At 35.5% G+C, this 27,686-nt stretch overlaps 2 protein-coding genes across 4 annotated transcripts in view; both read left to right on the top strand.

The window, feature by feature from the left end:
* The first annotated feature begins 271 nt into the window (after window positions 1-271).
* Window positions 272-8,385, top strand: LOC121738483 (NADH dehydrogenase [ubiquinone] flavoprotein 2, mitochondrial). The gene is made up of 7 exons (XM_042130553.1): window positions 272-443; window positions 542-667; window positions 804-994; window positions 1,202-1,349; window positions 5,899-5,958; window positions 6,627-6,703; window positions 8,245-8,385. The coding sequence occupies exons 1-7, from the start codon at window positions 408-410 to the stop codon at window positions 8,339-8,341; spliced, it is 735 nt and encodes a 244-aa protein (XP_041986487.1). The 5' UTR covers window positions 272-407; the 3' UTR covers window positions 8,342-8,385.
* Window positions 8,386-9,195: 810 nt separating this feature from the next.
* The window catches only part of LOC121738477 (calcium-transporting ATPase type 2C member 1), a 54,874-nt gene continuing 36,383 nt past the window's right edge, over window positions 9,196-27,686 (top strand). The window contains exons 1-3 of one of the 3 annotated variants that reach the window (XM_042130545.1): window positions 9,196-9,431; window positions 20,174-20,269; window positions 26,260-26,425. In XM_042130545.1, the coding sequence (XP_041986479.1) occupies window positions 9,354-9,431; window positions 20,174-20,269; window positions 26,260-26,425 (340 nt within the window). In that variant the 5' untranslated portion in view covers window positions 9,196-9,353. Of the gene's footprint in view, window positions 9,432-15,972; window positions 16,564-20,173; window positions 20,270-26,259; window positions 26,426-27,686 lie in introns of those variants that run through there. The other 2 variants (XM_042130544.1, XM_042130546.1) reach the window with 2 other exon arrangements.

Here is a 27,686-nt window from a genome sequence, read left to right on the forward strand (position 1 = left end):
CTAGTATTATTAAAGTAAAACGAAATAGCTTACACGCTGCCACAAAATGACATCTATTGGCGGAAAACATAAGTAGTATAACAGTTACTACCTATGCTTTTTGTCAACAGATGTCACTTTGTAGGTTTTTTTTGCAAGTTTTATCTGCAATTTTTTGATTATCTGTTGAACGTGTAAGTAAAATGTATTGTCAGATTGTCCTGTAATGTATCTCCTGGATTGTCAGAAGCACAATCACAATCCGTCAAGTCACTCAAGTGTCACTTGTCCAGTGTCCTGTCAGCCGAAGCTGTCACCCTGCACCCAGCCCATGAAAAACACAAAATAGAAAATTTATTAAAGTTAACCTGTAGTGGATTTGTTCGCGGACAGTGTTTCGCAATAAAATATAGCAAATTCCATACAAAATGCTATCCAGCTTGAGAAGTGGGGTGCAAGGTTTGGTATGTACACTTTATAGACAATATTTACTCTTGAAACTATTACATAACGTTTCTGTATAATTAGACGATTTTGTATACAAAATATACTTTTTCTGTAGTGGAGGGCCTCGTCTAGGGCCCTGCAGACGACCGCCAACTTGCAACATGACAGTCTTTTTGTGCACCGTGACACCCCTGAAGATAACCCTAGCATTCCGTTTGAGTTCACCCCAGAAAATCAAAAGGTACTCTTGTGTATTATTTTCAATTCAATATTAATTGCCCAATAATTTATTGATCTTTTATCTAGACTCCATAAATTATCAAAGAATGTACTTAAATCGATCTAAGAACAAGATAAACCTATAATAACATTTCCAGCGGGCTGATGCTTTATTAGCTATATATCCCGATGGTCACAAGAGAGGAGCGATGATCCCTCTCCTGGATCTAGCTCAACGTCAAAACGGTGGATGGCTACCCATTTCAGCCATGCACAAGGTAGCGGAAATATTGAATCTACCTCGCATGAGAGTTTACGAAGTGGCAACTTTCTACACTATGTTTATAAGGTTCGTTTATTTACTTTAATTAAAAAAAAAAAGAAATAAAACTTGTTCATAATCTACACCGGTACAAAAAAGTACTCTAACAAATGTCTGCCTGTTCTTTAGAAAAATATTCAATTTTATAAATATTTTAATGTCAAAGTGAACTTTTTTATATCAGTTAATGTAAATTGAAAACTGTAGACTTAATATTCTTTATGACAATTTCAGAAGACCAATTGGCAAATACCACTTACAAGTGTGCACCACAACACCATGCTGGCTGAGGGGCTCGGATGCTGTTCTCAAAGCCATTGTAGAAGCAACTGGATGCGAAGTCGGCGGAAACAGCCCTTGTGGCAAATTCTCTGTATCAGAGGTAGGTTTTGTTAAATAAAAGACACAGTTGCTTTTTAAACACTTTCAACCTGGCAGGCCCCTGGCAACCTCCATTATTATATACAGACTCATGTATTTGTATGACTGTTAATAAAAATTGATATTGTAGTGAAGTGTGATAATTATATCTTAGTATATTCTAATACTATGCTATAATATATTATAGTATAGTATTGGTATAGCTTAATGTATGATATTAACTTTATGCTTATTTCCCAATGCGTCCAACGTTGTTTCGAATATTGTGGTGTAACTTCTTAATAATTATTGTACCACCCAAGTAGAATAAGCTAAGTAATAATTTTAAGTGAGATTAATTATTAATAAAGATGCATCGGAGGAGACAAGTCGTTTTTATTTAATAACTCTACAAGTCCAAACTCTTCATGGCGACCCTGCGACCAAAGTCCGACTGGAAAATGTGACGCTACCAACTATCAAGATGCTGAAGCCTCCTGCATCTTCGTGACCCTGCTATCTTCCTGACCATGCCGTCTCCGTAACCCTGCTGTCTTCGTGACCCTGCCGTCTTCGTGAACCTGCCATCTTCGTGACCTTGCCATCTTCGTGACCCTGCCATCTTCGTGATCCTGCCGTCTTCGTGACCCTACCGTCTTCGTGATCCTGCCATCTTCGTGATTGGATCTGTCATCCCTGCCATCTAAGTGAAATTAACATCAAAATATTATGGGCAAAACACAAAGCCGAGATCAAGTCGTAATTGCCCAGACTTTTGGAGGCGATAACAACGCGAGGGCTACAGCGGAGCATATTCAAACAAACAACATCCTGATATCCATCATTTGCGCCTGTCTGCTGCTGGCTGTCCTGTTGGGGTTCTTCTGGATGTACAAGAAGCTGCACACTGGCTGGATGCAGAGGCAGATGCTCAACGAAGCCTTGGAGCGAGTCCTGTCCCGCCTGAGCTACCGCCGTCGCCGAGACGTTCAAGGTGCACTGGACGAGTCCAAGGTTTGAAGACTGTCAATCAGGTAGCTGTTACGGTTATGACATGTATTTTTTTTTCTTTTCTCGTATTATGGGCTAAAGTTTGCTAATAATAATAAATTAATTAATTGAGATTTTAAGTGGATAAAAAAAATTAGAATATAAATTAAACAGAACTTAAATTATTAGTCCAGAACATCGTAATTAAACAGCTTTTAGTACTTATTCAGTTCAATACCAAATGAAACGTCTACCCATGGGTTTAAAAATTTCTCCAAGTGCATTTAGTAGAGTAATGTCTGTAGCAATGTCAGGTCTTGCATTTGAGAAGTGTTTTATTTATGTAGATGACTTAATAGTTTTTGGTAGAAATTTAGAAATTCATAATAAAAATTTGATTGATATTTTTGAGAGACTTAGAAAAGTTAATTTAAAATTAAACCCAGGTAAATGTCAATTTTTAAAGTATGTCATATGTCCAAGATATAAAACAAATTTTATATCTTGGACATATTATTTCGGCTCAAGGCATATTACCTGACCCCGAAAACTTTCAGTTTTACAAAATTATCCAGTTCCTGAAAATTCTGATGAAGTGAGACGATTTGTAGCATTTTGTAAATAATACAGAAAATTTATACCATCTTTTGCTAACATAACAATACCTCTCAATAAATTAACTAGGAAAAATTCAATATTTGTTTGGAGTGACGAATGTCAAAAATCGTTCGATATTCTTAAAGAGTCCATGATATCTCCCCCTATTCTTCAATACCCTGATTTTTCCCCAGAAAATGAATTTGTGCTTCACACAGATGCTTCTGGTATTGCAATTGGTGCAGTTTTGAGAAATAGTAATTTTAAACAGTACTTGCATATGCAAGTAGACCGTTAAATAAAGCTGAATTGAACTATCCGACTATAGAAAAGGAACTCCTGGCAATAGTTTGGAGTATAAAATATTTTAGACCGTACTTGTATGGCAGACATTTTACTATTAAAACTGATCATAAACCATTAGTTTACTTGTTCGGTATGAAAGATCCGTCTAGTCGTTTAATTAAATTCAGATTGACATTAGAAGAGTATGATTTTAAAGTAGAATATGTAAAAGGTAAGGAAAATGCATTGTCAAGAATATTTATCACATCAAATGAGTTGAAAGGCATGAATGAGCTGATTATGGCTGTGGTAACAAGGAAACAAAAGAGAGAAATGAAAAAAGTTAGTGAAGGATGCGTAACTGACGAAACACCTTTCCTTAATAATTCTAGAGACGAAATCTGATCAACCGATCAACCAAGAGTCTTGGAGTTATTAAGAAAGCCGTGTGATTCAGTGGAAATGAAATTAGTTAAAAGTAGTGAACTAAATAAATTAAAAAAAATGAAAGGCTAATATGATAATTAATGAATATGAATGTTTCTCCTACTGTCCTAGTAAAAAAATTATTTACATTAATCTCAGCTTTTGGGCGCAATTCTCGCGAGTCGAATTTGTGACACTGTTGAGTAATTATTGTAAAAAGTTAAATATTAAAGAAATATGCCTTATAAAGAATAATATTAATGAGCGATTTATTAATGATTTGAATGATGAAATAAAGTCGACTAATATGTGGTCCGGACCACGACTTTGTATATTAAAAGGCGTAAGTAGGATAGAAAATGATGAAGACAAATCATTTATACTAAACGATTTTCACTTACTACCAACTAGCGGTCATGCTGGTATTCGTAGAATGTGTATAGAATGAATATTAAAAGACGATTTTATTGGCCAGGACTTGAATCTGACGTCAAGAATTTTGTGAGAAAATGTGTCAAGTGCCAATTTTCTAAGCATTGCAAATACGTCAAAGAACCTATGACTCCTAACAACAACTGCGTCTTACGCATTTGAAAAAATATTTATGGACATAGTGGGCCCACTACCAAAAGATTACGACGATAATTTATATAAGTATTTTAACTGTTCAATGTGAACTAAGTAAGTTTATAGAGGCTTATCCGATTAGGAATAAGGAAGCAGTTTGCGTAGCTAGAGCATTAGTTAATAATTTTATTTTAAGATACGGTATACTTACCTAAGATTATTGCAACTGATAGAGGAGCAGAGTTTACATCTTCAACTATTATTGAGCTATGTAAGCTATTAAATGTACAAAATATAGTATCAACTGCATATCACCATCAATCTATAGGTGCATTAGAGAATGCTCACAAAAATTTAGGTTCATTTTTACGAATCCACTGTGACAAAGATATACAATCTTGGTCTTATTGGTGACCTTACTGGTGTTTTAGTTTTAACAATACAGTCCATACCGAAACAAAATACCAACCGTTTGAATTAGTATTTGGTAGGCAATGTAATATTCCTAATAAATTGAGTAATGCAATAGAACCACTGTATACTCCAGAAAATTATTGCAGTGAACTTAAATGTAGGTTGCAAGTTGCTTTTAAGGACGCTAGAAATAATTTATTAGATAGTAAGTTTGATCGTAAACTAACATATGATAAATATGTAAACCCTATATCCTACAATAAAGGTGATTTAATTTTAGTGAAATCTGAAACTAGTGGAAAGCTAGATAAGTTATTTCACGATCTATTTAGTGTTGTAGAAGACATGGGACCTAATGTTAAAATAATTAAGAATAATAAAGTAGATATAATACATAAGAATAGGACACTAAAAAAAATGTACTTTGAAAACTATTATAAAAATATAAAAAAAATATAGAGATGTAATTATAATAATTAGTACTTATTACTTACTAGTTAAGTACTTAAAAAAAATAAGTATAAATATTTTTTTTTCTTTTCCCCCGGAGGTGATGTGTGATAATTATATCTTAGTATATTCTAATACTATGCTATAATATATTATAGTACAGTATTGGTATAGCTTAATGTATGATATTAACTTTATGCTTATTTCCCAATGCGTCCAACGTTGTTCCGAATATTGTGGCGTAATTTCTTAATAATTATTGTACCACCCAAGTAGAATAAGGTAAGTAATAATTTTAAGTGAGATTAATTATTAATAAAGATGCATCGGAGGAGACAAGTCGTTTTTATTTAATAACTCTACAAGTCCAAACTCTTCAGTAGGATCATGTAAAAAATGAGGTAAAACACATAGAGATATGCTTATGAGATGCCAGTTGCCACATATCTCTAAAACAATATATCGAAAATTATAAAGTCATTGTTAAATTGTGTAGAGACAAAGTATACCTATAACTCAAGCGTAGCTACCACTGTATCTGCTGTATCAATTATACAGGGGTCCGGGGCCACATGCATAGTTACCTTTCCTTATATGGGGCACCAAGGCATGCTACACTTCTGCTATACCCTGTATTAATAAAAAATTATAATCAATTGCAATAGCAACATGAGATTTTTTGCTAATGGATTTTGATTGGCATCAGCTATATATTTGACTAAAATTATAACTAAAATAAATTAAGAAATTGGTCAGCTTATAATATAAATATTAATATGCTGCTGGATTGCACTGCAGCATTGCCATTTTGTTTTTTTACCATTTAATGTGCTTGGTTTCAGGTTGAATGCCTTGGAGCTTGTGTCAATGCCCCAATGGTTCAAGTCAATGATGATTATTATGTGAGTAGTACAAACATGTTTTATTTATATTAAAAAAAAGGAAATTATATTTATATCTGTGTGCTGTTAACTTCAAATATTTAAAAATGTATGAACTATATAAAAAAACATTCCTTTTAAATTAAATTAATTACAGGTAAAGAAATTGCTTGTGAAGTAAGCATAGTTTGTCTGTGCATTAAATATGTTATTTAATATACAATATAAATATTATTGTGAAGGATGATATCTATAATACTCCACTCGGGCTAACTTGTCGCTAGCAGTCATTGACTCCCTGTCAAAAACTTGTCATTTTCCAAATAAAACCACGATTGACAATATCTGACACTTCATTGTCAATCGCGGTTTATATGGAAAATGACAAGTTTTTGACAGGGAGTCAATGACCGCTAGCGACCAGTTAGCCCGAGTGGAGTATAATATTAAGTATCTATTTTTATTTACTTCCTTAAAGAATTTACTGTAAGTAATTTTATTTATGTATTGAAAGTAATTGCAAATACATATAATTACTGTTATGAGTCATCTGCAGAAGCCCTGCATAGTCTTAACATAAATAGAATCACTTTATTATGTATAAGAAAATAGTTTTTCTTCCAATAAATAATATTTCATTTTTTTTCACTTTACAGTAAACTTACATTCTTATTGTTTTGCACTTCCAGGAAGACCTATCCGTACAAGACACTTTAGAGATCATTGAGAAACTCAAGAAGGACGAGAAACCAAAACCTGGTCCCAGGTTAGTGATATGTGATCAATTTCTTTTTTTCCGCAATATCCTTGCTTAGGCTGACCCCACATGAACATAGGCGTGCGCGTTCCTCGGGCCTATGAGCGACGCGAGCACAAGCGCGCGCATTGCCGCCGTGTGACGTGTGCGCAGGGAGCGCGCAGCGCTAAGGGTCAATTTATACTCGCGCAGAGTCAAAGCGCATCGAAACGAATTTCCAATAACTGAACACACTTAACTCCAGAACGTAACATACACATTACCTTTGTGAGGCCAATCAGCGTTGGGCGGGCGCATCAACGCGAATTCGCGCGAATGCGCGCGCCTTTTAATATTCTCAGTAGTAGTAAAGTGCGTTAACGCTTTGGAGTTAAGGTTGAATTTGTTATGTTCGGTTTTAATACTTCGCTTCGATGCGCTTCGACTCTGCGCTAGTATAAATTTACCCTTATACGATAATAAAATAAAAAATTATAAAATTTGTTTATTTCAGGCTTTAACCCATAAAAATATTAGTAAATGTGTTAGTAACTTATTTTCCTGTTCTGAGGTTAGTAACAACTAACAACCATAATATCGCATGCGTTTTTGCGATATCTGTTTTCAGTACATTTTGTATTAGGATGGTCACGTAGTTACACACTGCTGCGATAATAACGCCGTAATGGAAGTAGGACGTTGCGTTTCTCCCTCCTGCGATATTCTGATATGAGCTCTAGAATGTTTTATATCAGGTCGGACCGTACACACACCTGCCATAAAAACCGGCGCTCTCTCGTAAGAAATATCGGACGATAAAAACGTAGCTGTGTGCAGGGAATCGGGACGCATTATCGCAATACCGCATGCGATATTATCGACCGATAATAATGCGACTGTGTGGGAGCCTTTACCCCCTCAATCAAGTCAATAACAATTTGGACAGTAGAAAGGGTAAAAACGCATCGCGAGCGCTGCGTACGCGCCGAGGAGCGCGCACGCCTAATTTAAGGGAAGCCTTAAGTTTCAGGTGTAGGCTCCACAAAACTGTAAGATCACTTAGCAAAAGTCCTAAACCTGTTTTAACGATTCAGCTATGGAGTGTAGATAGAGAACTATCTCTGTATGTAAAAAGTGTCCGCTGAAATGTGTTAAATTAGGGTGGCGCTACAGTAGCAACAGGGTTAATTTTAAACCATTTAGCAGCTTTTATTTTAGCTATTTTAGGTTATCTATAATATAAAAATGAGTCGCTGAATGTGTTGCTAAGCGCAAAACTCGAGAACGGCTGAACGGATTGGGCTAATTTTAGTCTTAAAATATTCGTAGAAGTCCAGGGAAGGTTTTTAAGTGACACGAAGTACATCGGGACAGCTAGTATTTTAATATACTTCAATTTATATTTTGTCAACAACTGCTACATTCATTCCACACCCTTTGCTGCAGCTAGCACCACTCTTGGAGGATTTTTCAACTATTTACTGCGTACAACTGGACACTTTTTCAAATAAGATAGTTCTCCTCCATCTACCCTCCATAGATTCAGCTAAAACTCTTGCCATTTTCTTCAGGAGTGGCAGATACGCCGCGGAACCCCTGGGAGGGCTCACCTCCCTGACCGAAGAACCCAAAGGCCCAGGCTTCGGACTCCAAGACGCCCTCAAGTAAAGCAGATGTAATATAGGAATATTTAAATAAAGTTGTGTTAGATATGATCTGTTTTATTTTGTTCATATGTAAATTATTTAATTTATATTGGCATTTTATTTGAAGTGATCTTAGATACCGTACCTTGTAAGTAGGTAAATTGTAAGCTAAAAACGCTTCCGTGGTCCGTGGTTTAGAGCGTCGCTCTTGAGTCGGAGGTCGTGGGTTCGATTCCCGCGTTAGATGATCAGCCTGCATTGTCCTAACCAACCTTTGACATACATATAACATGTTTCTAACGCGGGAATCGAACCCATGACCTCCGAGTCAAGATCATCATCACGTCGGTCCTGCGCCTGACCTCTCGCCAGTCGTGACTCGTGTCGGTCGTCCGTCCCACTGGGTTATGAGAGTAAAAGGAATAGAGTGCTCTTGTGTTCTGCGCACACACTTGGGCACTATAAAATTACTCCTTGCGTACCTGGCCAGGTCTATGAAACCGGCCACCGTCACCGAAACGTGTGGGGGATATTATTATAATAAGTAAAATGAGACTGCCTAATATGCAGCACAAGAGGAGTTCTAAGTGCGTTAACAGCCATTGAACTCCGTCGCTTTACTGGCTTAATTTACTAGACTGTGATTTTTATATCACTAATCAGTAGTCAGTAATATACTTTTTGCCGTACGAATTCTACGAAAATTATTATCTCAGCAATTCCAATTAAAATAGCTCATAAGGTGCTCATAAGTCATAAACTCACTAAAAACTGATTGCTTTTATGGATTTTCACTAAGCGATAAGAACGAGAATGAAAAAGATAAGAGTATTGATAGTTCCGAGATAACAGTTAGTAGGAAAATGAAATTTTGACGTAGAGCACGAACGAAACAGTAAAATATGCGTTTAAAACTTTTAAACGTGTAATGTGTAACTTGAGAAGATTTTTATAGTTCTGATGACGAATGTGTGTGTTCAGTGCTGTGTTTTTAGTTTAGGCAGTTGTTCATAGTGGTGAAGTGAGCTAGTTTAATGTACCGACGTAATAAGACTGATTATAAATATGACAAAATTACACAAAGTGAAAGTGAAACAAAAATACCTATGCAAGTAAGTACGCCTGACCATAGGTTTTTGCCCAAAAATAAGGTAGGTAGGTACAGTTTGTAAATATTTCAATATAATAAATAAAATACCTACGGCACTAAGCCTAATACGTCTGCCTGCCCTGAGCCTTGTGTGCAGGTTTCTGTATTTTGTGTTTACTGATTAGAGACAAATTAACCTGATATCTCCGTGATATGATTTTTGGGTAAGTATGACTTGTGAACTTCTGGATCTTGTGATTTGTGAAATGTGAATGATGTGGCCAATGATGAAATACCTACTCAAACCAGATATGTTACTACCGCGCGCGTTGTGAAGCTTCAAATACGGCCCAATTGGGCCGTCTGTTGTTTAGTCTGCATCGAGCGCAGTCACGAATGTGCCGCGTCTTGTCTTACCTAAATAAATTGAAAATGACGTCGTGCGTGTATCGAAAATGTACCAATTATGACTCGAAAGTAAACAAAACACATGGAATCTCTTACCACATGTCTTGATTGCAATAAATACCTCGATTATTTACATTTTCAATTATTTTTTCGAACAATCTGGAAAATTCGAATTTTCGTCATAGCTCAGGCGAAGAAAGAGACAGCGATACGATTCGGCGTTTAAAAATAGAACTGTCTCTTTTACGTAAATGGTTTTTCGTATCTTTTGTTTCACTCATCTGTCAAATTTGTCAATGTCTGCAATCTTGAATTTGAAAATTGTTCGGAAGAGATTTAACCGGAAAATAGTATGGACGTAACATAACTGTATAAGTACAATATCATTGGATGTGGCAAATTTTAGATTTTAAAAATCTATGATCAAGGAGGAAATGAATCATATGTCTATATTACATTATTAGTACAGTTAATGAAGGCAAAAATCAGGCACAACCTCCGATTTCGTTGAACCTCCATCGATTAGGATGAAATTTTGGATTTAAGTATGTTTTACCCTCTACTTAAAAAGTGACATACGCTCGTATTGCGCTTTTTGCATTTTAGGGGTGAAATTCACCCCTTTTTAAAAAGGAGGAAAAATGCAGATCTAACCATTCTGGCTTTAGTAATTGTGTTTAATTAGATAAAATAAAAGTTTTTTCAATATTTTTATGCCTGTATTATGATTCTAATAAATTTTTAACCCTTTTAACAACCACCCCTTAAATGAAAAACTATGAAAAAATATTTTTTTGTGTTTCTGAGTTTCTAAATATTACATACAGGGTTTATTTCATATTTATGATATAATTTTTGGTTGACGATGAAATTTCAACACTTACAAACTACTCTCTCGATGCAAAATCACTGTAAAACTATTGGTTAAAAAACTTTTAGCCTATTAAATTATTGTACACGAGGGAAGTAAATTCTTATTTAAGTACTAAGTATGTATTAAAATTATAATTATTGCGAATTTTTTTATCCTTAAAAACTACGGCTTGTCTTAATAATAGTTCTAACATTTTTATCAGCTAGTAAACCTGATAAAAAAGTTTTCGAAATTGTACGAATTGTAGTGTTTCCTAAGTTGAATAATACCCAGTACAACAAAAAAATAATTACTTAAATCGGACTTGTAATTCCGGAGATATGCGAACACAAACATAAAAACATACATACATTTGAAATTTTGCATTCGGTTAAAAAATAAACACATTATTATTCTAGTTCATCACAGCTCTTAGCTGAGCCGTTACCCAAAGGGTAAGAACGGGACCCTATTACTAATAATATAATATAATAATAATATCTATGGACGCTTCACACCACGTCAGTCTGGCCCCGTGCTAAGTACCTAAAGGACTTGTGTTACAGGTACCAGACAACGGAAATATATTTAATACTTTTATACTATACATATATTTAAGATTTTTATTATATCATACACTTATTTAATACACATCCAGACCCGGGAACATTGAAAACTTTTTGTTCCGTCGGCGGGATTCGAACTTGCGATCCCCGGCTTGAGCTACCAACGCGCTCACCACTAAGCCACAGAGGTCGTCATTACTAAGACATCGATGTCTGTCCGTTTGTCTCCAGGCTGTAACTTAAGAACCGCTATAGCTAGACTTCTCAAATTTTCACAGATTATGTATATCTGTTGCCGCTATAACAAAAAATTACTAAAAACAAACTAAATTAAATATGGGGGCTCCCATACAACCAACGTTATTTTTTTTTGCAACTTTTGCTCGATATCAATAACGACAACACATAGGCACTTGAAATATTCACGACATACTCAGTTGTATTGGAACTTTAATAATTAATAATAAAATTTAATTTAATTACATAATTACGGGGGGCTCCCATACAAAAAAACACAATTTTCAGCCTATTCTTTGCTCTATTGTGGTACGAAACCCTTCTTGCGCGAGTCTAACTTGCATTTGGCCGTTTTTTTATTTTTGTATTGTCTATTGTTTTTCCACTGATCTGAAATTGATAGCAGGTTATCCCCTTTCTATCTAATCTCACTAGCCTAGTGGGGATTTTGAGAGTAAAGGAAGAGAGAAGGCTCTAGTGTACTGCGCACACACTTGAGCACTGGAGCGTGGAGGTATTTTAATTGTTATGATTTAGAAAAAATACTAAAATATTCAATAGACCACGTCATCCCCGAAAGCCTCACCACTTTTTCCAATAAATGTTTACCATTTCTTTCACTTTTTCCGTCATGAAAAGACACATACACGTACCCATACATGACGTGTATTTAGTTTAGTACCTATTGACACGTTTTCCTACATTTTAAGAATTTGGTATTCTTAAAATGTAGGAAAACGTGTCAATAGTCTATCTCTGCTTCAAATTTTTTTCAAAAAATAATTTATTTGTTTTATTACCATAGCTCCCTAAAGTTTTTAGTTATCAGGTTCATTTAATAAACATTTTAAAGGTAATTTCAAAAGCTTTAAGATCATGCTAAGAAACCCTTTTTAAAGCCCTTAATTTTTAAAATAAAAAGGGTTAATAAATGCTAGCTACGTGGTTATCGTAGTAAAAGTTAGGCTTTATACATCTCTATCTTGGCTATTTTTCATCCTACAAAAATAAAAAGGAAAGCTTTTTTAGAAAACGAACTCGAATTTTGTTCGTTATGTTTTTTACGAATATCCAATATTTTAAAAGTTTTATCCAAAAGAAAATGAAATTTACGAAAATTTGAAAAATTAAGTTTATGAAATCATCTTTTTTTTCAAAAGTAAGCATTCTAAAGCAAGTTAATTTTTTGAGGTCATAACTTATGCTAAAATAAAGAAAAGCCTTTAAAGATAACCATAAATTTGAGATATTGTAGAAATGGTAAAAGTTTATTTTTCGTTTTTTCCAAAAAAATTCGAAAGTGTTATCTTATTTTTATCATAACTTGCTCAATTTTAATGCTATTAACTTTTTACAGTACTCAATAGAAAGGTAATTTTAATTATTTTAAAAAGTGTTCAGGAAGTTTATGTCATAAAATGCATCAATTTTCCGTTATTTGTGTATGAATGTTTAGTTTAAAGTACTCGCTGAAAAAAAGTATACAAATAATCACCTATATTTCACTTTAAATTAAAATTAGAAGGTTATTAAAATTAGCCCGATTTATTTGATTTTTAATTGACTTCAAATTAGATTATTACACATTTTTCGTAAAATAAATTACTTTTAGTAAATATTTTCATAAATTACTCAAAAACGTATAGTTTTTGAGTAATTTATGAAAAACCGCTTTAAAACATGTAGTTTTATCACGAAAAATCACTATCTTCAATCTTTGATTACTCAGAAAGTACTTATTGATTTATTCCAAAAACTTTATAAAACAAATTTTGTTTATAATTTGTCTGTTTATCGATTTCCGCGGTTATTATTATTTAAAAATATTTCATCCCCGATAAGGGTTGGCATCCACCCCCAGGGCAAAAGCGCAAGTTGGCCCTATGTCACTTTTGTTTCTTAGGGTATCCCTCACCTACTTACCAATTTTCATGAAAATCGATGGAGGTTCAACGAAATCGGAGGTGAAAACCTTCAATGACTCCACTATATCCATTAACATTGACTCAATGATCTCGGATCCAATTTATATGATAATCTAATATCCCCCTACCAAATTACCTACTTATACCTACACGAACTACTTAATTATACATTCAATTAATTCACTTTAATTGTTTGATTGAATTTAGTTAGGAAAAGTATAGGATAAATGACTAGTGATTGGACAGTTCCAGCCATTGGACAAAGCCAGGCCTGTCCCACTCGCGAGAATAGGTATCGAACTGTAAGTACCACCCGCGGGTGGCCAATCGGTAGGGACTCACAAAGTTACAAGCGAGCGGTGACGCACGCGCAAGATTTTTCACATAGAGGAATTTTATTCATGATACTGATTTAACCGCTGTGACAAAATCGTTATAAATCTTATAAAAATTAACAATTAAGAAAGGCCAATGAAATATGTATTTGAATAAGGTATTTAAATACAAAAAGTAGATAAAAACTATACAAACATAGCAATTTCATACAAAGAAACGCACCAACGTACACAGAAATAAACACAAGCTACTATTTTTAAATTGTAAAAGTTTCCTGCACTATAATCGAATATATAAAACTACTATAAAATATAGGTTGGGTTACTAAAATTTTATATTACTATAAAAAGGTTTGCTATTCATACCAATAATAATTAAAAAAAAAAATTTGTTTTCTAAAGGGCGAAAACCTTGATTTTGTCAGAAAAGGTACGAGTTATGCGATAGACAGAGAGCGAACATGTAGGTGAATATAATTATAGGCATCTAGCACTGCGCGGTCGGAATTTGAACTTAATAGTATCGTAACATGAGTCGTTATTTCTTTAAACGGGTTTCGCTAGTGAGACTTCTGTTGGTACTAATATATATTCTGTGACAAAGCATAAAAACACTACATTTAAAATTTATTTAGGTTGCTTTAAAAACGACCAGTTTTTCTTTAAAAATGATTTCAAAGAAAAAGTCGTTTTTAAAGCAACCATTAGGTGATTAGACCATGCGTGCACGGGCAACTTAGTTGCTCGGCGATTTAGCGACATTAGACATTAGAGCGACAGCAACCCGACTTTTTTCAGTTTTTTTCTTGACAGTCATCAACATGGATTTGGTCGAGACGGCTGCAGTGGTCGTTGCACTCGCTATAAAAAACCGAAGAAAGCGTCGAAAAATAGAATGATGGGTGCATCCACTATGGAGCGATCGGCTGACTCTCGGGAAATTTTATACTAGTTTTATGAAATTGAGAGCATACCCAAAAAAAATTTTTAGTTACTTTAGACTGAGTGTCGAAAGTTTCGATGAACTGTGCAGAATATTACTAGATTGGCAGTTTACGGCAGCAACGCGTTGCCACTTCGAAGATGTCTGCAGGCATATCTGACCTACATAATGACACAATAACAATATTATGAATTGACATTGTCTTTTGACCTATCAAGTGGTTACGCATTTCTGAGAATATTTTGTAAGACGTTTTGTACGACGCTATTGCTACTCTAGTATTTTAGAAACTCATTGCTGCAAGTACACACAAACTCACGCAGCGGCAGTCGAGTGGCAACTGGCCGATCGGCAACTTTTTTGTTGCCCGTGCGCGCACTTGCATAAAAACCAATAGGGAAAGAGACAGTTGCGTCGCGGGCTCTGGGCAACGAAAAAGTTGCCCGGAGTTGCGTCGCTACGTGCGCGCACTTTCATACTAGCACCTAGACTTCCTCAAGAGACAAATAAATCGCCGAGCAACTAAGTTGCCCGTGCGCGCATACCCTAAATGTAATATTTTTATTTATTGTTTTTGTGCTCTGTCCAATGAGTAATGACTAGTATAACTATCCAATCTCTAGTCATGTTCACCTTACGATTTACGGTCTAACCACATCTCCACGTCACGACGTTGTCAACGTGGAACGGTGCGTTAACGTGGCATGGTACCACGGAATATATATAACACTAGCACCAGAGTAGACAGAATTAGCACGGTACGTTGACGTGACGTGAAATTTACGTCAACGTAACGTGAAAACGCACGTCACGGACTCACGGTGTAGCTGCTACACCGTGAGTCCGTGACGTGCGTTTGCTTCACTGTAGCAACATTTTGCATCTTTTTTTTTCTTAAATCTCTCTCTGTCTTTTTAATAATAGCAGAAGCAGAATACGTATTATGCGGTCCATGTATAGATAAGTATTAAGTAGTGAAGAATGTAGCATTTTTACAAGGCATGGTGACGTACAATCGTGAGTCGTGGTCTCGTGACGTACATTTATACGTTACTTTGACGTAAATTTTAACGTTACCGTTGTGCAACGTTACCGCACCGTTTCACGTTGACGACGTCGTAACGTGGACATGTGGACAGGCCCTTAGGAATTCCTAAAGGATTTAGAACTTTTGTTTTTTTAAGTTTCAATTTCAGAACGTAGGCCTCGTGTCAATGTCAAAAATGAAATTGACATTCCCCGGTCACTCTGGTCACTGACAACTGACACTGGACACAATACTTGTCACAGATTTCAGATTGAAAATTGCTTTTGTTGGTGGAGGTTTCGCGATCATTCGGTATTTTAGTCTTTTTGTGAGAAATATGTTTTCTGTGGCTTAGGCTCCAGGAAATCGGTGAAAGATGAAAAGTAGTCCTTCTCGTAAATATGAGAATTTCACCGACCATCAAAGCAAAGAGAGCGACAAGAACTCGCTAGACAGCCAAGACACGGCGAGTGTGGTTAGTGGTGGTTGTTACAATTATTGATTTTGTTTGTGTTCCGTCTAGATTTTATTGATTCGTTATTGCAGCCCATTAGCCATAGAATAACGAGCCTAATAGAACGACATAGAGTAGAGTACACCCGCTAATTGCATTGTAGTACCGCGCAGTTTTTTAGTTACCAAAGCTTAGTTTTTGCTTCACATGCGACCTAGATATTTTTATTCGTGGAGATTTACACATACCTTGGTGACACTACAAACCTACTTTAAGTTTTCCATATCCTCAAGTAGTGTTTAAAAGTTTTTAGACAGTTTTTTTGTTTGTGCCTGTACACACTTTCACTGTGCATGTTTGTCTACTACCGTATTATTATGAATAAATCGACCAGCCAACACTAAAGGTAAGTTTAAACCTTAGTTTTAACAATATACTTATTTTATACATTACTTGTAACAGATAACTTAGTTAAAATTAAAGTAATTACTTAATAATATTCCTTTAAATATATTATGTTATTATATATCTAAAATTAACATGCAATGCATGGAATAATAAAGCAAGGTTATTATTAAAAATCTACAAACATGATTATTAGAAAATGAGACTGGGAATAATTAAAGGACCTTCCTTGAAAGAAGTAAAATTTATTTTCTTCTGTAGCAGGTTTTTCTCTATTCTAGGGTTTTCCCACTTTTCTAGCTTAAAATTTTATAAAAACAAGTTCACAGCTCTTTGGGCAACCTATTTAAGGTTACAATAAGTAATTTGTACTAGTTGTTTTTTAAATAAATTATAAAACCCAGATTTGTATCAGACATTCCTTGAACTTACCATTTTATGGTTTGAAAGCAGCATTGCCAGATTTTTTTTGTGCCAAGTCGGGACTTTGGAACTTTTTGAGGGAAAAAGCGGGATTCTTCAGTCAAAAGCGGGACAAAGTAAAAAATGGTACAAAATCAAAAGTTTTTTGAATTTTTTATCTTTTTATTTGCGTTAAAAAAACATTTACGTGACAATAGATAGCTAAAGTAGCCAAAGACAATTCACCCCTCTACCTCCCACACGCTTATCTTCATTACACACCTTTCTTTCTCAGCACGCTGCATGTACGTTCGGGCTTTCCCCGAAAAGCGGGACTGAGCCTGTCCGGCGCGGGACATTTAATTTTGGATGAAAAAATCGGGACGTCCTGCCAAAATCGGGACGTCTGGCAACACTGTTTGAAGGACTCGCGCACGATGGGTTCCACACCACCATAGAGCAAAAAATTGTGTTTTTGTATGGGAGTCGCCGTTCATTTTTTATTTTATTTTAATACTATTATTAAATATTAAATGACACATATAACTAAGGACTTTCAGAAAAATTCAAGTACCTACCAACCTGTTGCCATTATTGATGTAGAGCAAAAAAGGCCAAATAAAACACGATTTTTGTATGGGGCTCCCATACGCATTTAAGCATTCAATTTATTTGTTTTTAGTATTTGTTGTTATATCGGCAACAGATATTATATACAATCTGTGAAAATTTCAGAAGTCTAGCTACATCTGTTCTTGAGTTACAGCCTGGAGACAGACAGACAGACAGGCAGACGGACAGACATCAAAGTCTTAGTAATAGGGTCCCGTTTTTACCCTTTGGGTGTGGAACCCTAAAAATTAGACTCAACATAGATAAAACTTTGACACAATATTATGTATAGTTGGTAGACAATATTGCTATTAATAGCTGTTAGCAAACTTAGTTTAAAACTATAGAAATGAAATTACTTATGAATAATAATTTGGCTTTCTGAGCAGCGGGCGTAAGAAGGCCCCGTGGAGCACATGAGTATGGCTGAGCTAGGGAATATAAAAAGAAGATATTCTTTTTGGAATTTAAATAATACACCTAAATCATGAATGACAAATTAAGTAAAAACTTCAAAATTCATAAAACTTTCTATGATGCCTATTAATGATTTAGCTACCAACTTAAATATTGAAAATGAAAATTACAATATCTTGACATTATATTTGACTAGATGACGCCCGCAACTCCGTTGCTCCAATATTCGTTTATCGTGTGGTAACCATACATTTTTCCTGAACAAAAAGTATCCTATGTCATTTCCCGTAAATCAAAGTATTTCCATGCCAAATTAAAGCAGTTAAGCGGTTTGGCCATAAAGAGGTAACAGACAGACAGCCACACTTTCTCATTTATAATATAGCATGGATAGGCTTAGTGCGGCCACATTAGAAATGTAAAAAAATTGAAATACTAATAGATTTTAGAAGCAAAATAAAATAATATTTCCCTTATTTTTTTCTCCCATAAAATAATAATTTTCTATAATTCTGCCTTTGCAGAATTTCATTTTATAGTTTATTTAAAAAAATATAGAAAAATTGTCAATACTGAATAAATAATTACTCTATAACTTAGAAGCAACTTGTGTGTCTTTTCATGACATAAATCATAATACTCAGAACAATTAAACTAGGTCACACACCTTTAGAAAATGGAATATTGAATGAAGATATTATGATGCTACGTCAGTGTTGTGGCGTCAAGCCAAGTGCTACTGATATAATTGACATTTATATTTGACTAGGCTTATTTTTATTTCGTTTTGTGGTTGATGGGTAGTATTTCATCATTCCCTTTTCTGGTTATTTCTCTTTTAGTCACAAGTGACACAACCAGGGTTGCCAACTTTTTTTTGCATTTAAAGTATATTGGTTAGGTACTTTAAGTAAGAAAAATAAAGTACCTACGCAGTATAAAAATAAAGTACAATTTAGTTTTTTATTATATTATTTAAAGATATAGTTGTATTGATTTTTGTAGTAAATGAGCATCTTTATTAAAAAATTACAGACTATATTTCAATTATAATTTATAAATAAACAAGTACTTAATTCTATTTTTATCAAATCAAAGTACAATTTATTTTTCTTCACTATTATATATAATATATTATACTTATTTAAAAGTAATTGTAACTTGTAAGTATGGAGTCTTGTAAGTTGTAACTTGTGTTTTAGTTGTGACTACTAGTCGTGTTCGTTTCGTTTTTCAATGCACATTGCGCATGCGCGAAGTTAAAAATTAGTGTCAATGTGAGTGTCATGTTCTAAAATCTGACAGAAATTGTTAAACTGGGTTGCACCAACTAACTTTGACTTTAACCTTAACCGGAAAAATTGACAGATGTCGTATGAGAATATGGGGTGTTTGGACGCCATATTTAACTTCAACTATAACCACGCCTCTGGTGCAACCCAACCTTAGAATTTTATTGAACATGACACTCAATTATGAAGTTGACAGTCAGCTGCCAAACTGCGAAAAAATGAAACGAACACGGCTAATGACTTGTGACAATGACGCTGCGCTGACAAGTGACAGCTGACTGATGACAGCCCGGCATTGTTGACATATGAGGTTCAGTTGCGTCCAGAAATTGCTAAGGTGGCGCTGGTGAGTGGCGACATCGATTCAACATTAATCGATAAATTTCGTTTAACGAAAAATACTTACGACTTAAAGAGAAATCTCAAATTATGAGAAATAAAGTATTTTCGCGTACTAAACTAAAAGCAAACCATGTACAAAGTTTATTTAAATGCGACTAGATTTTCTACCAACCTCTTCAACGGCACACTTCCACAACATCCACAATAATATTCTATAATCATATTCTTCTTCTTCTTCTTCTTCTTTTTTAATGGCTATCTCTGTGAGTTGCCAATGTTATAATCATATTTAATGTGTGCGTGAACCAGAGAAGTAGCGATTTGTCAATGTATGTCATGTATAATTTATTTGCCTTATTTTTCATAAAGCTACTCTTTAGATAGGTACTTTAGCCTCTAGTTTCGGCAAACACCCTGCGAGACAGTCAATAAACACGCTGTGCTTAACTTTGACGTTTGACTAACCTCACGGAAAAAAATCGAATTAGAATGAAACGGGAATTCTCTCCGCGGGGTTGTAACTTGTAACTATGTGGTATGTTTCAGCACTCTAACGCGGAGGCGGGGCGAGGGATGACCCACCCGGGCGCCGGCGACATGTGGATTAGCGCGGTCGAGAGCTCCATCCTCAGCTGGGAGGAGGTGAGTCGCCCTTATTGAGTGGGGAGTGGAGTCTTACTGAGTGGGGAGAGAATTCGTACTTGTAAGGGCAAGTAGTCTCAATAAGATTGAGTGAGAAGAGAAGTCGTACTCGCCCTTACTGAGTAGGGAGAGAAGTCGTACTCGCCCTTACTGAGTGGGGAGAGAAGTCATGCTCGCCCTTATCGAGTGGGGAGAGAATTCGTACTTGCCCTTTAATTGAGTGGGGAAATTAGTAATACCCGGTGGGGAGGGGAGTCATACTGGGTAGGAGTTGAACTTCTCCGAGCAGATTGGGGATGGCTTATTCAGTTATTGACTAGCCCCTGAATGGAAAAACTTGTCATACTGAATGGGGAGCGGAGTCACACTCGCCCACACTAAACTGGGAAAAAGGGATTGTGTCTTATTTCAATATTGGAATCATCATTCGTGATTGCCAGAAGGCCTTTTAACAACATTTTTCTATGTGTACAAGAACAAGTACAACACGACTATGATCTCAAAGTTCAAATGTTGTTGTTTTGCATAATATTATATTGTTTATTACCATAGCAAACGATGACTTTCTATGGAAAATTACCGAGGGCCAGGTAGTTTTTACTAACCTTCTTTTACACGTGATACGCACATGATACGTAGTATCCCCAGTAGTCTGCGCACATGCCACGTGTTCCGATCAACAAAAACCGACGACCTCTGTGGCTCGGTGGGTGAGCGCGTTGGTAGCTCAAACCGGGGGTCGCGGGTTCGAACCCCGCCGACGGAACAAAAAGTTTCTCAAAAGTTCCTGGGTCATGGATCCGCCATCGCCTATGAATAAATTTCTCTGATAGTACCTTAAAGTTATTAAAATGTGACAAAGCAGTACATTTAAATGTTAATAAGGTTATTTTGAGGTGATATTTGCAAAAATACGCAATAAAACAGATTATTACTACGAATGTTTTGGCATAATAATTAATAACTAGAGATCGCCCAATGGTCGAAATTCGACCTTAGTTTCAACGACATTAAGAGTAACCTATATTTTGTAAAAAATATCATATTTTTTTCAACTTTTGTCGCTGGGACTCAGCTGATCTCAGACTGGCCGTGTAAGCATTGTCTAATAGTATCTAAGATTCAATAAAAAAAACTATAATCTATTTTCAATTTGTCACCTTGTTGTCAACAGACTTCAACCATAAATAAAAGAGTATAATTCGTATGTATAGGCTTGTCATTCAAAAATCTGTTATTTTTTCTAGTGTGTCTGTTGTAGTGTGTGTAATGTTTTATTTGTTAAAAAAATGTATGATAAAAGCATAATTTCAAAATAATATTAGCTCGATGCATTCCTTCACCATATAAACTATAACTGTGAAAAATTTCATTCACCTACGTTTCCCCATTTTTCGTCAAAAGGGATACAAAGTTTTGGGCTCACGTATTAATATATAGATTAATCGCGCTAACGCTTGCCCAAAAGTCTTTCTATAAGAGGTGGTATTATCTTACATTCGGTTTTCGATTTTTTTCTATTGTTAATTCTTTTTTTACGTTATTTAATAAATCAGTATTTATGCAGTGACGTAACCTTAAACCTATCAATGATAATTAGTTTATGGGTAAAGTTGTGTAATTGGGGGGCTAAATAAGCTTAAAAATTTGGCATAAAATATAAAGTTTAATTAAAAAAATTGAAATATTATCTGCACACTGCACAGCTGTTTTGATTTAGGGGTGCCAGGTAGGGTACCAGGGTTTTATTTATAAAAGTTTTTGACACCAATTTTGTTGACATCGCGCGCTATAAACTGAAGTCCACGCGGACAACAGCTAGTATATAATATGATACCACTCAACCTATTTCTTGCTATAACAACATAATATAAGTCAAGAACAGATTTCATTAAGGTTATTACCTATTTAAATTGTTTACCACCCATTTACTAAATTCAGAACCATTCAGAACCAAAAGACTTTTAAAACAATAGATACCGCATGTGTATGTACTTCGCATGCTATATCGCGTTCCCAAACGATGAGCAATGCTCGTCTTTCGAAAGTCTGTTCTTTAGTCTGCGCTCCACCGTTATCGTCAATCGGAATTTAAAAAAAATCTAAATGCCTAATTGTACGGTATTGAGCTGTAGAAATTCGAATAGAAACGTTTAACAATTTTTTTATTACTATAAAGCTAATTTTTGTGAGAACATAGCTTCATTTTGATAAAACGAACAACAATTTTATTTGCGAAAAATCTCGAATGTGGTAGCCCAAAGTTTGGACTGCCAGTGCGAGCGCTATGACCATAATTTTCCTTTTTGCCTTTACGTAATTATACCCCTGTAGAACCGCCAGCCTGGTACAGATGACCAAGAATTTTGTGTCACCATCTCCAGGCCTATTAGTACTGTTAACTGTAGTCTGTATGTGCTATCAGTGCCTTCTGCTTTCTTTGCGTAATGTTTCCTATGTCTGATCTCTGAAATCTAAACACAAAGCTAAACTAAGTAAATAATTCGCAAAGTGACAATATGTTCCATAGTTTCTAAGCCCGGTATTAAAATTATCGGATGCAGCTTGACTACAGACAAATGAGAATGGCCCGGGGTGAACGAACCTTGAGTCATCTGCCAAAACTCGTAAGACGCTGTACTGCAATTACTGATTAACGGTATGCTCAACTGATAAGTTAAGCGAACATTTTTCGTCCTTATTCATAAATTAACAATAGTTGGGGAGGGGAAGAGGGGATTTCGGGAGTAGCTCGAGCGTGTCAGATTTAGCCCCAATTTCACCAACGACTGTTAAAGTTAACGCCGGAATTAGTATGACGTTACCTCTTTCGATTTTCATATGAATGAAAGAGAAGACATTACATTTTAACAAGCTGTTAACACTAACAGACGTTGGTGAAATTGGGGCTAAGCTTGCATAGGCTTCCGACATATTGTGTCTAGTTATCATGTAGACAGATAATAAAAAAGATATAAAATCCCCTATTTAAGGTTCCTTTATAAAGAAGTAAAATATATCCTCCTCCTTTTCGGAAGTGGGTTAAAAAGTAGCCTAAGTTATTCCTTACTACATCAGCTATGTGCCTAAAAAAGTGCCGTCAAAATCGCTCCAGCCATTTCAGAGATTATCCGGAACAAACAGACAGACAGACAGACATACCGACAAACATTGTAAAAAATTTTGTTTTGGTGTGCATATTTAGTAAAAAACGGTTCTTTCAATATTACAAACAGACACTCCAATTTTATTTATATGTATATGTATAGAAGATGTATAGATGTATAGATGACAAGTCGAGACAAAAAGCTTAATCAAGGTGGTAAAGTTAGTAGCCCCAATTCGGGGTTTCGTTTAGTGAGGATGATGATAGGCTGATGATGATGATGATGATAATGACGATGACTTTAGGGTTGCTAAGGGCACGATAGACAACTACTCTGTCTACTCTGCTAAGGGTGTGTTCCTAGGTATGACATTGAAGTTGATGGCGTAACTTTTCCTTGTATACAGGTTTTCTCTGACAGTGTTGTGCTAAACAGTAGTTTCTATTAAATGTGCTAAGCTAAGCAATATTATGTCCTATGTTATTAAATCTTTATCTGAGATCCTTCCTAAATTAGTAACATACAATATCATTGCCTAAATCCTGCCTGTCTACTAAGAAAGACGGATAGACAATATTTCGCATTTACCCTTTATTTAGGTAGCCCACCAAATACAACCATTCCATATTATACGAGGCAAAACATACACAAAACTGGGAGGCTAAAAATATCCCACTCGGGCATTCGGATGTAGGTAAATCCATCCACTCGAATGGATTAACGCTAATTGATGATTCATCTGTTACGAGTATGTTTTACTCGTTGAAACAGAGCAGGAAACAATCTGAGGTCCGCAACTTCGTTGCGTCCAAATTCACGCGGGAACCGTACATTTTTCGGGATAAACATATTATGTCCTTTCCCGGGACTCCCAATATCTCCATACCAAATTTCACCAAAATCAGTTCAGCGGTTTGGGCTTGAAGAGGTAACATACAGACACAGAGATATTACCTAAGCCTAATAAGACCTAAGCGTTAAGCTAAGGTAGTTACTATAAGATTAATTACTTAGTTAAATTGCAAGGTTTTCATGAAAAAGGCTGTTATTACAATACGAAAATTTAGGCAATTTGAGTGGCAATTAAAAATCTATGACGTCCCCTTGGAAGTGACCAAATGAAAAATACGTCATCAAAGTAAAGTGACGTCGCAAAAAAGTTCAATATAAGTACCTTGTTATCAACTTTATTGCCTAATTTAATTGTTGGATGGTGCATTGTCGTCAATAAAAAATAAGGTTTACAACCTGTCTGTCCGTTTAAAAAATAAAATTTAAAATACTCATCGGACATTTAACTTTTTAATTTCTTTTTGTTATTGTATTTAAGTACCTAGGTACTAGTACCTAGGTACTTTTGGATTTAGGTTCTTTATTTTGTTTTAAATAAACATTTAAGCACATTATACATACGTACCATTTGTATAAAAAAAGTAATGGAGCAGATCACCTGATGGTAGAGATTTATTTTAAGTACGTGGGTATTGAATATAAAATAGATAATATACAGGATGTAACAAACCTAAGTGATAATACTTTAGGGTGTGTATGTGTTCCTTGTAGAGAGATCACTGTGAAAGTTGTAGCCCTGAAAGACCAACATTTTTTTGTGATTTGTATGGGCAAGCGCCTCAGCGTTACGTGTTTTCCCTTACAAAACAAAAAAAAAATGCTCTTTCAGCGCTACTTCTTTTACAGTGAACTCTATACACGGGACTCATACACACTTAGGCCTGTATTTTTAGTCAGTACTTAAGAAGCGCCTCGGTCTCAAGGCGCGGTTCGCCTCTGTGATTGATCCAAATTTTGACAGCCAACCAATCACAGAGCCTGAAACGTTCCTTGAGGCCGAAGATCATGTAAAAAATTGAGGTGGAATAGTTTCCGGTACTCATGCGCCGACTCGTGCTAGTCTATCAATAGTATTTTGTGAATATTTCAAGTGCCTACCGGTTGCCATTATTGACATTGAGCAAAAAATAGCAAAAAAAAAATACGCTTTTTGTATCAAATATTCAATTTATTTTGTTGTTATAGCGGCAACAAAAAAACTGTGAAAATTTCAAAAATCTAGGTATAGCGGTTTTTGAGCTGCAGCCTAGAGACATACAGACAGACGGACGGATTTCTGTCACACGAAATCTTAATAATAGGGTCTCGTTTTTACGCTTTGGGTACGGACCCCTAAAAAAATAGTTTCTCAGGAAAAATGAATACACTGTTATTCTATTTTAAATAATCTTGGCAGTTGTCACTATAATAATATTATCTTCGCGACTAAATGTGAAATAACAGACTTGGCTGACACTGGCGAGATCAAAACAATTTACTATTGTGGTTTCGGATATGGCCGACGAACCAATGTTTGGATTTCAATTGGTTATTGGCTCTACTTCCGTCTTAATGTTTCTTTAACAATATTATTTTACTCAAAGGCTAAGATTGTATTATTTTTGTACAGACAAAATTTGAATGTTTGGGTAAAAATAACATTTTCAGCCCTGCTATTTTCACAGTAAACTCGACACATCACACAGTGGACCCATTATGGGTCCACTGTGTGATGTGTCGAGTTTTTAGATTTAGATTTTAGATTTATTATAGAGTATACACCCTTATGTATTTTATACACCCTTATTAGAGATTATAGAGTATACACCCTTATGTATTATCCCTTTTTTATTACACCTGCATAAGGGTATTTCTATGAGGCATACACGGTACCATATCCTGAGTTTGAAACCATTAGTGACACCAAATATATATCCAAGGTATCAGATACAATTGATATAATTCCAGGTGTTAGTGATACCAAATTAATTTCCAGGTGTCAGTGACATTAACAGTTTATCCAGGTGTCAGTAACACCAAATATATTTCCAGGTGTCGGAGCGCCTCCAGGTGGACGTGAGGCGCGGGCTGACATGGCGCGAGGCGAACGACCGCATGAACTTCGTCGGCCCCAACGAGTTTCAGGTGAAGGAGCAGGAGCCGCCGTGGAGGAAGTACATTGAGCAGTTCCAGAACCCGCTCATACTGCTGCTGCTTGGTGAGTGAATTGTGCCACAGGACCTGTCCTTTCGCCAGTAATGTAGTCAATGCATTTACTAAAACTGCTGTTGGTAAGATTTATTCCCCATGTCTGGCCATTATTGGCGTAAGGACTGGTCCTTACGTCAGTAATGGAGTCATTAGCATTTACTCATACTTCTGTTGCTGGATGAGGAGTGTACCGCATACCCGGTCTTCACTCCAGTAATGTTATAACAGACCAAACAGCGCACAATCTGTGTGCGCGAATAATTCAAATTCTGAAATGGCTATTTAGGTCGCTTCGCCCTGCAGCTTAGCTCATTTCGCTTGGACGGAAAATCTTCCTTAGGAGCTTAACACTGTATGATGTATCGCACATAGTTTAAGGAATTTATTGACGTAAGGTCAGGTATCGAGTTAAAATTATAAGTAATCTTGCTTTAGAGACTAAAGTCCGCTTGAGTCGCAGTGATGCAAAATGTTATTGCTATCTATCTCTTTCTCTGGTGCACAAAAATATTACTTTTCGACTGGCTTATCCTTATTTTAAGAACATTATCGCACCTCACACACACGTATGTTTAATTAAATTTACTGTTCAACCTTAATCTCGTGTGGTAATGCCCATAATATAATTTAATAGTCAAGCCGAGCGTAAAGAGCAGTACGTAAACAATCACAATATGTTTCCACGATAATGTATGAGGAAACAGTTAAAATTCTTATTACACTCGAATTGTTTCAGTAATTGCGATGCAATCCAAGCATTTTTTTTCATTCTTTGAAGGTTTTCACAAAATTCTGTTGAAAATCATAATATTTTCATGATGAAAGATATATTTAATGATGAAAGATACGTTGTGGAAATATCCATTTTAAAATGTTTGTAGGTAGACATAGTTTTCGTTTGTGTCGAGCATAATTTAGCTAATTTACTTTAATTGGGTGAATAATTTGTCGTTTGGACCAATTATGTCTTCGTCTTCGTCCACACATAGACAATCCATATTGTTTCTGATCTTTTAATGTATAATTAAGATAAGGCTAAAGCGTAAAGCAGTAACAGGCACACAGATAGACAAACGTTATACAGGGTGCAATTAAACCTTCCGGAAAAATTCTTTTCTTTTATAATCACTCGGTACTAAAATGTTGAGAAATAGCTTCCGAAAGTTTTTTTTTTTTTTATGAAATAAGGGGGCAAACGAGCAAACTTTCCATCAGGTGACCACCTGATGGAAAGCAACTTCCGTCGCCCATGGACACTCGCAGGATCA

This window comes from Aricia agestis, chromosome Z (assembly GCF_905147365.1).
Source record: "Aricia agestis chromosome Z, ilAriAges1.1, whole genome shotgun sequence".
Lineage (NCBI taxonomy): Eukaryota > Metazoa > Arthropoda > Insecta > Lepidoptera > Lycaenidae > Aricia > Aricia agestis.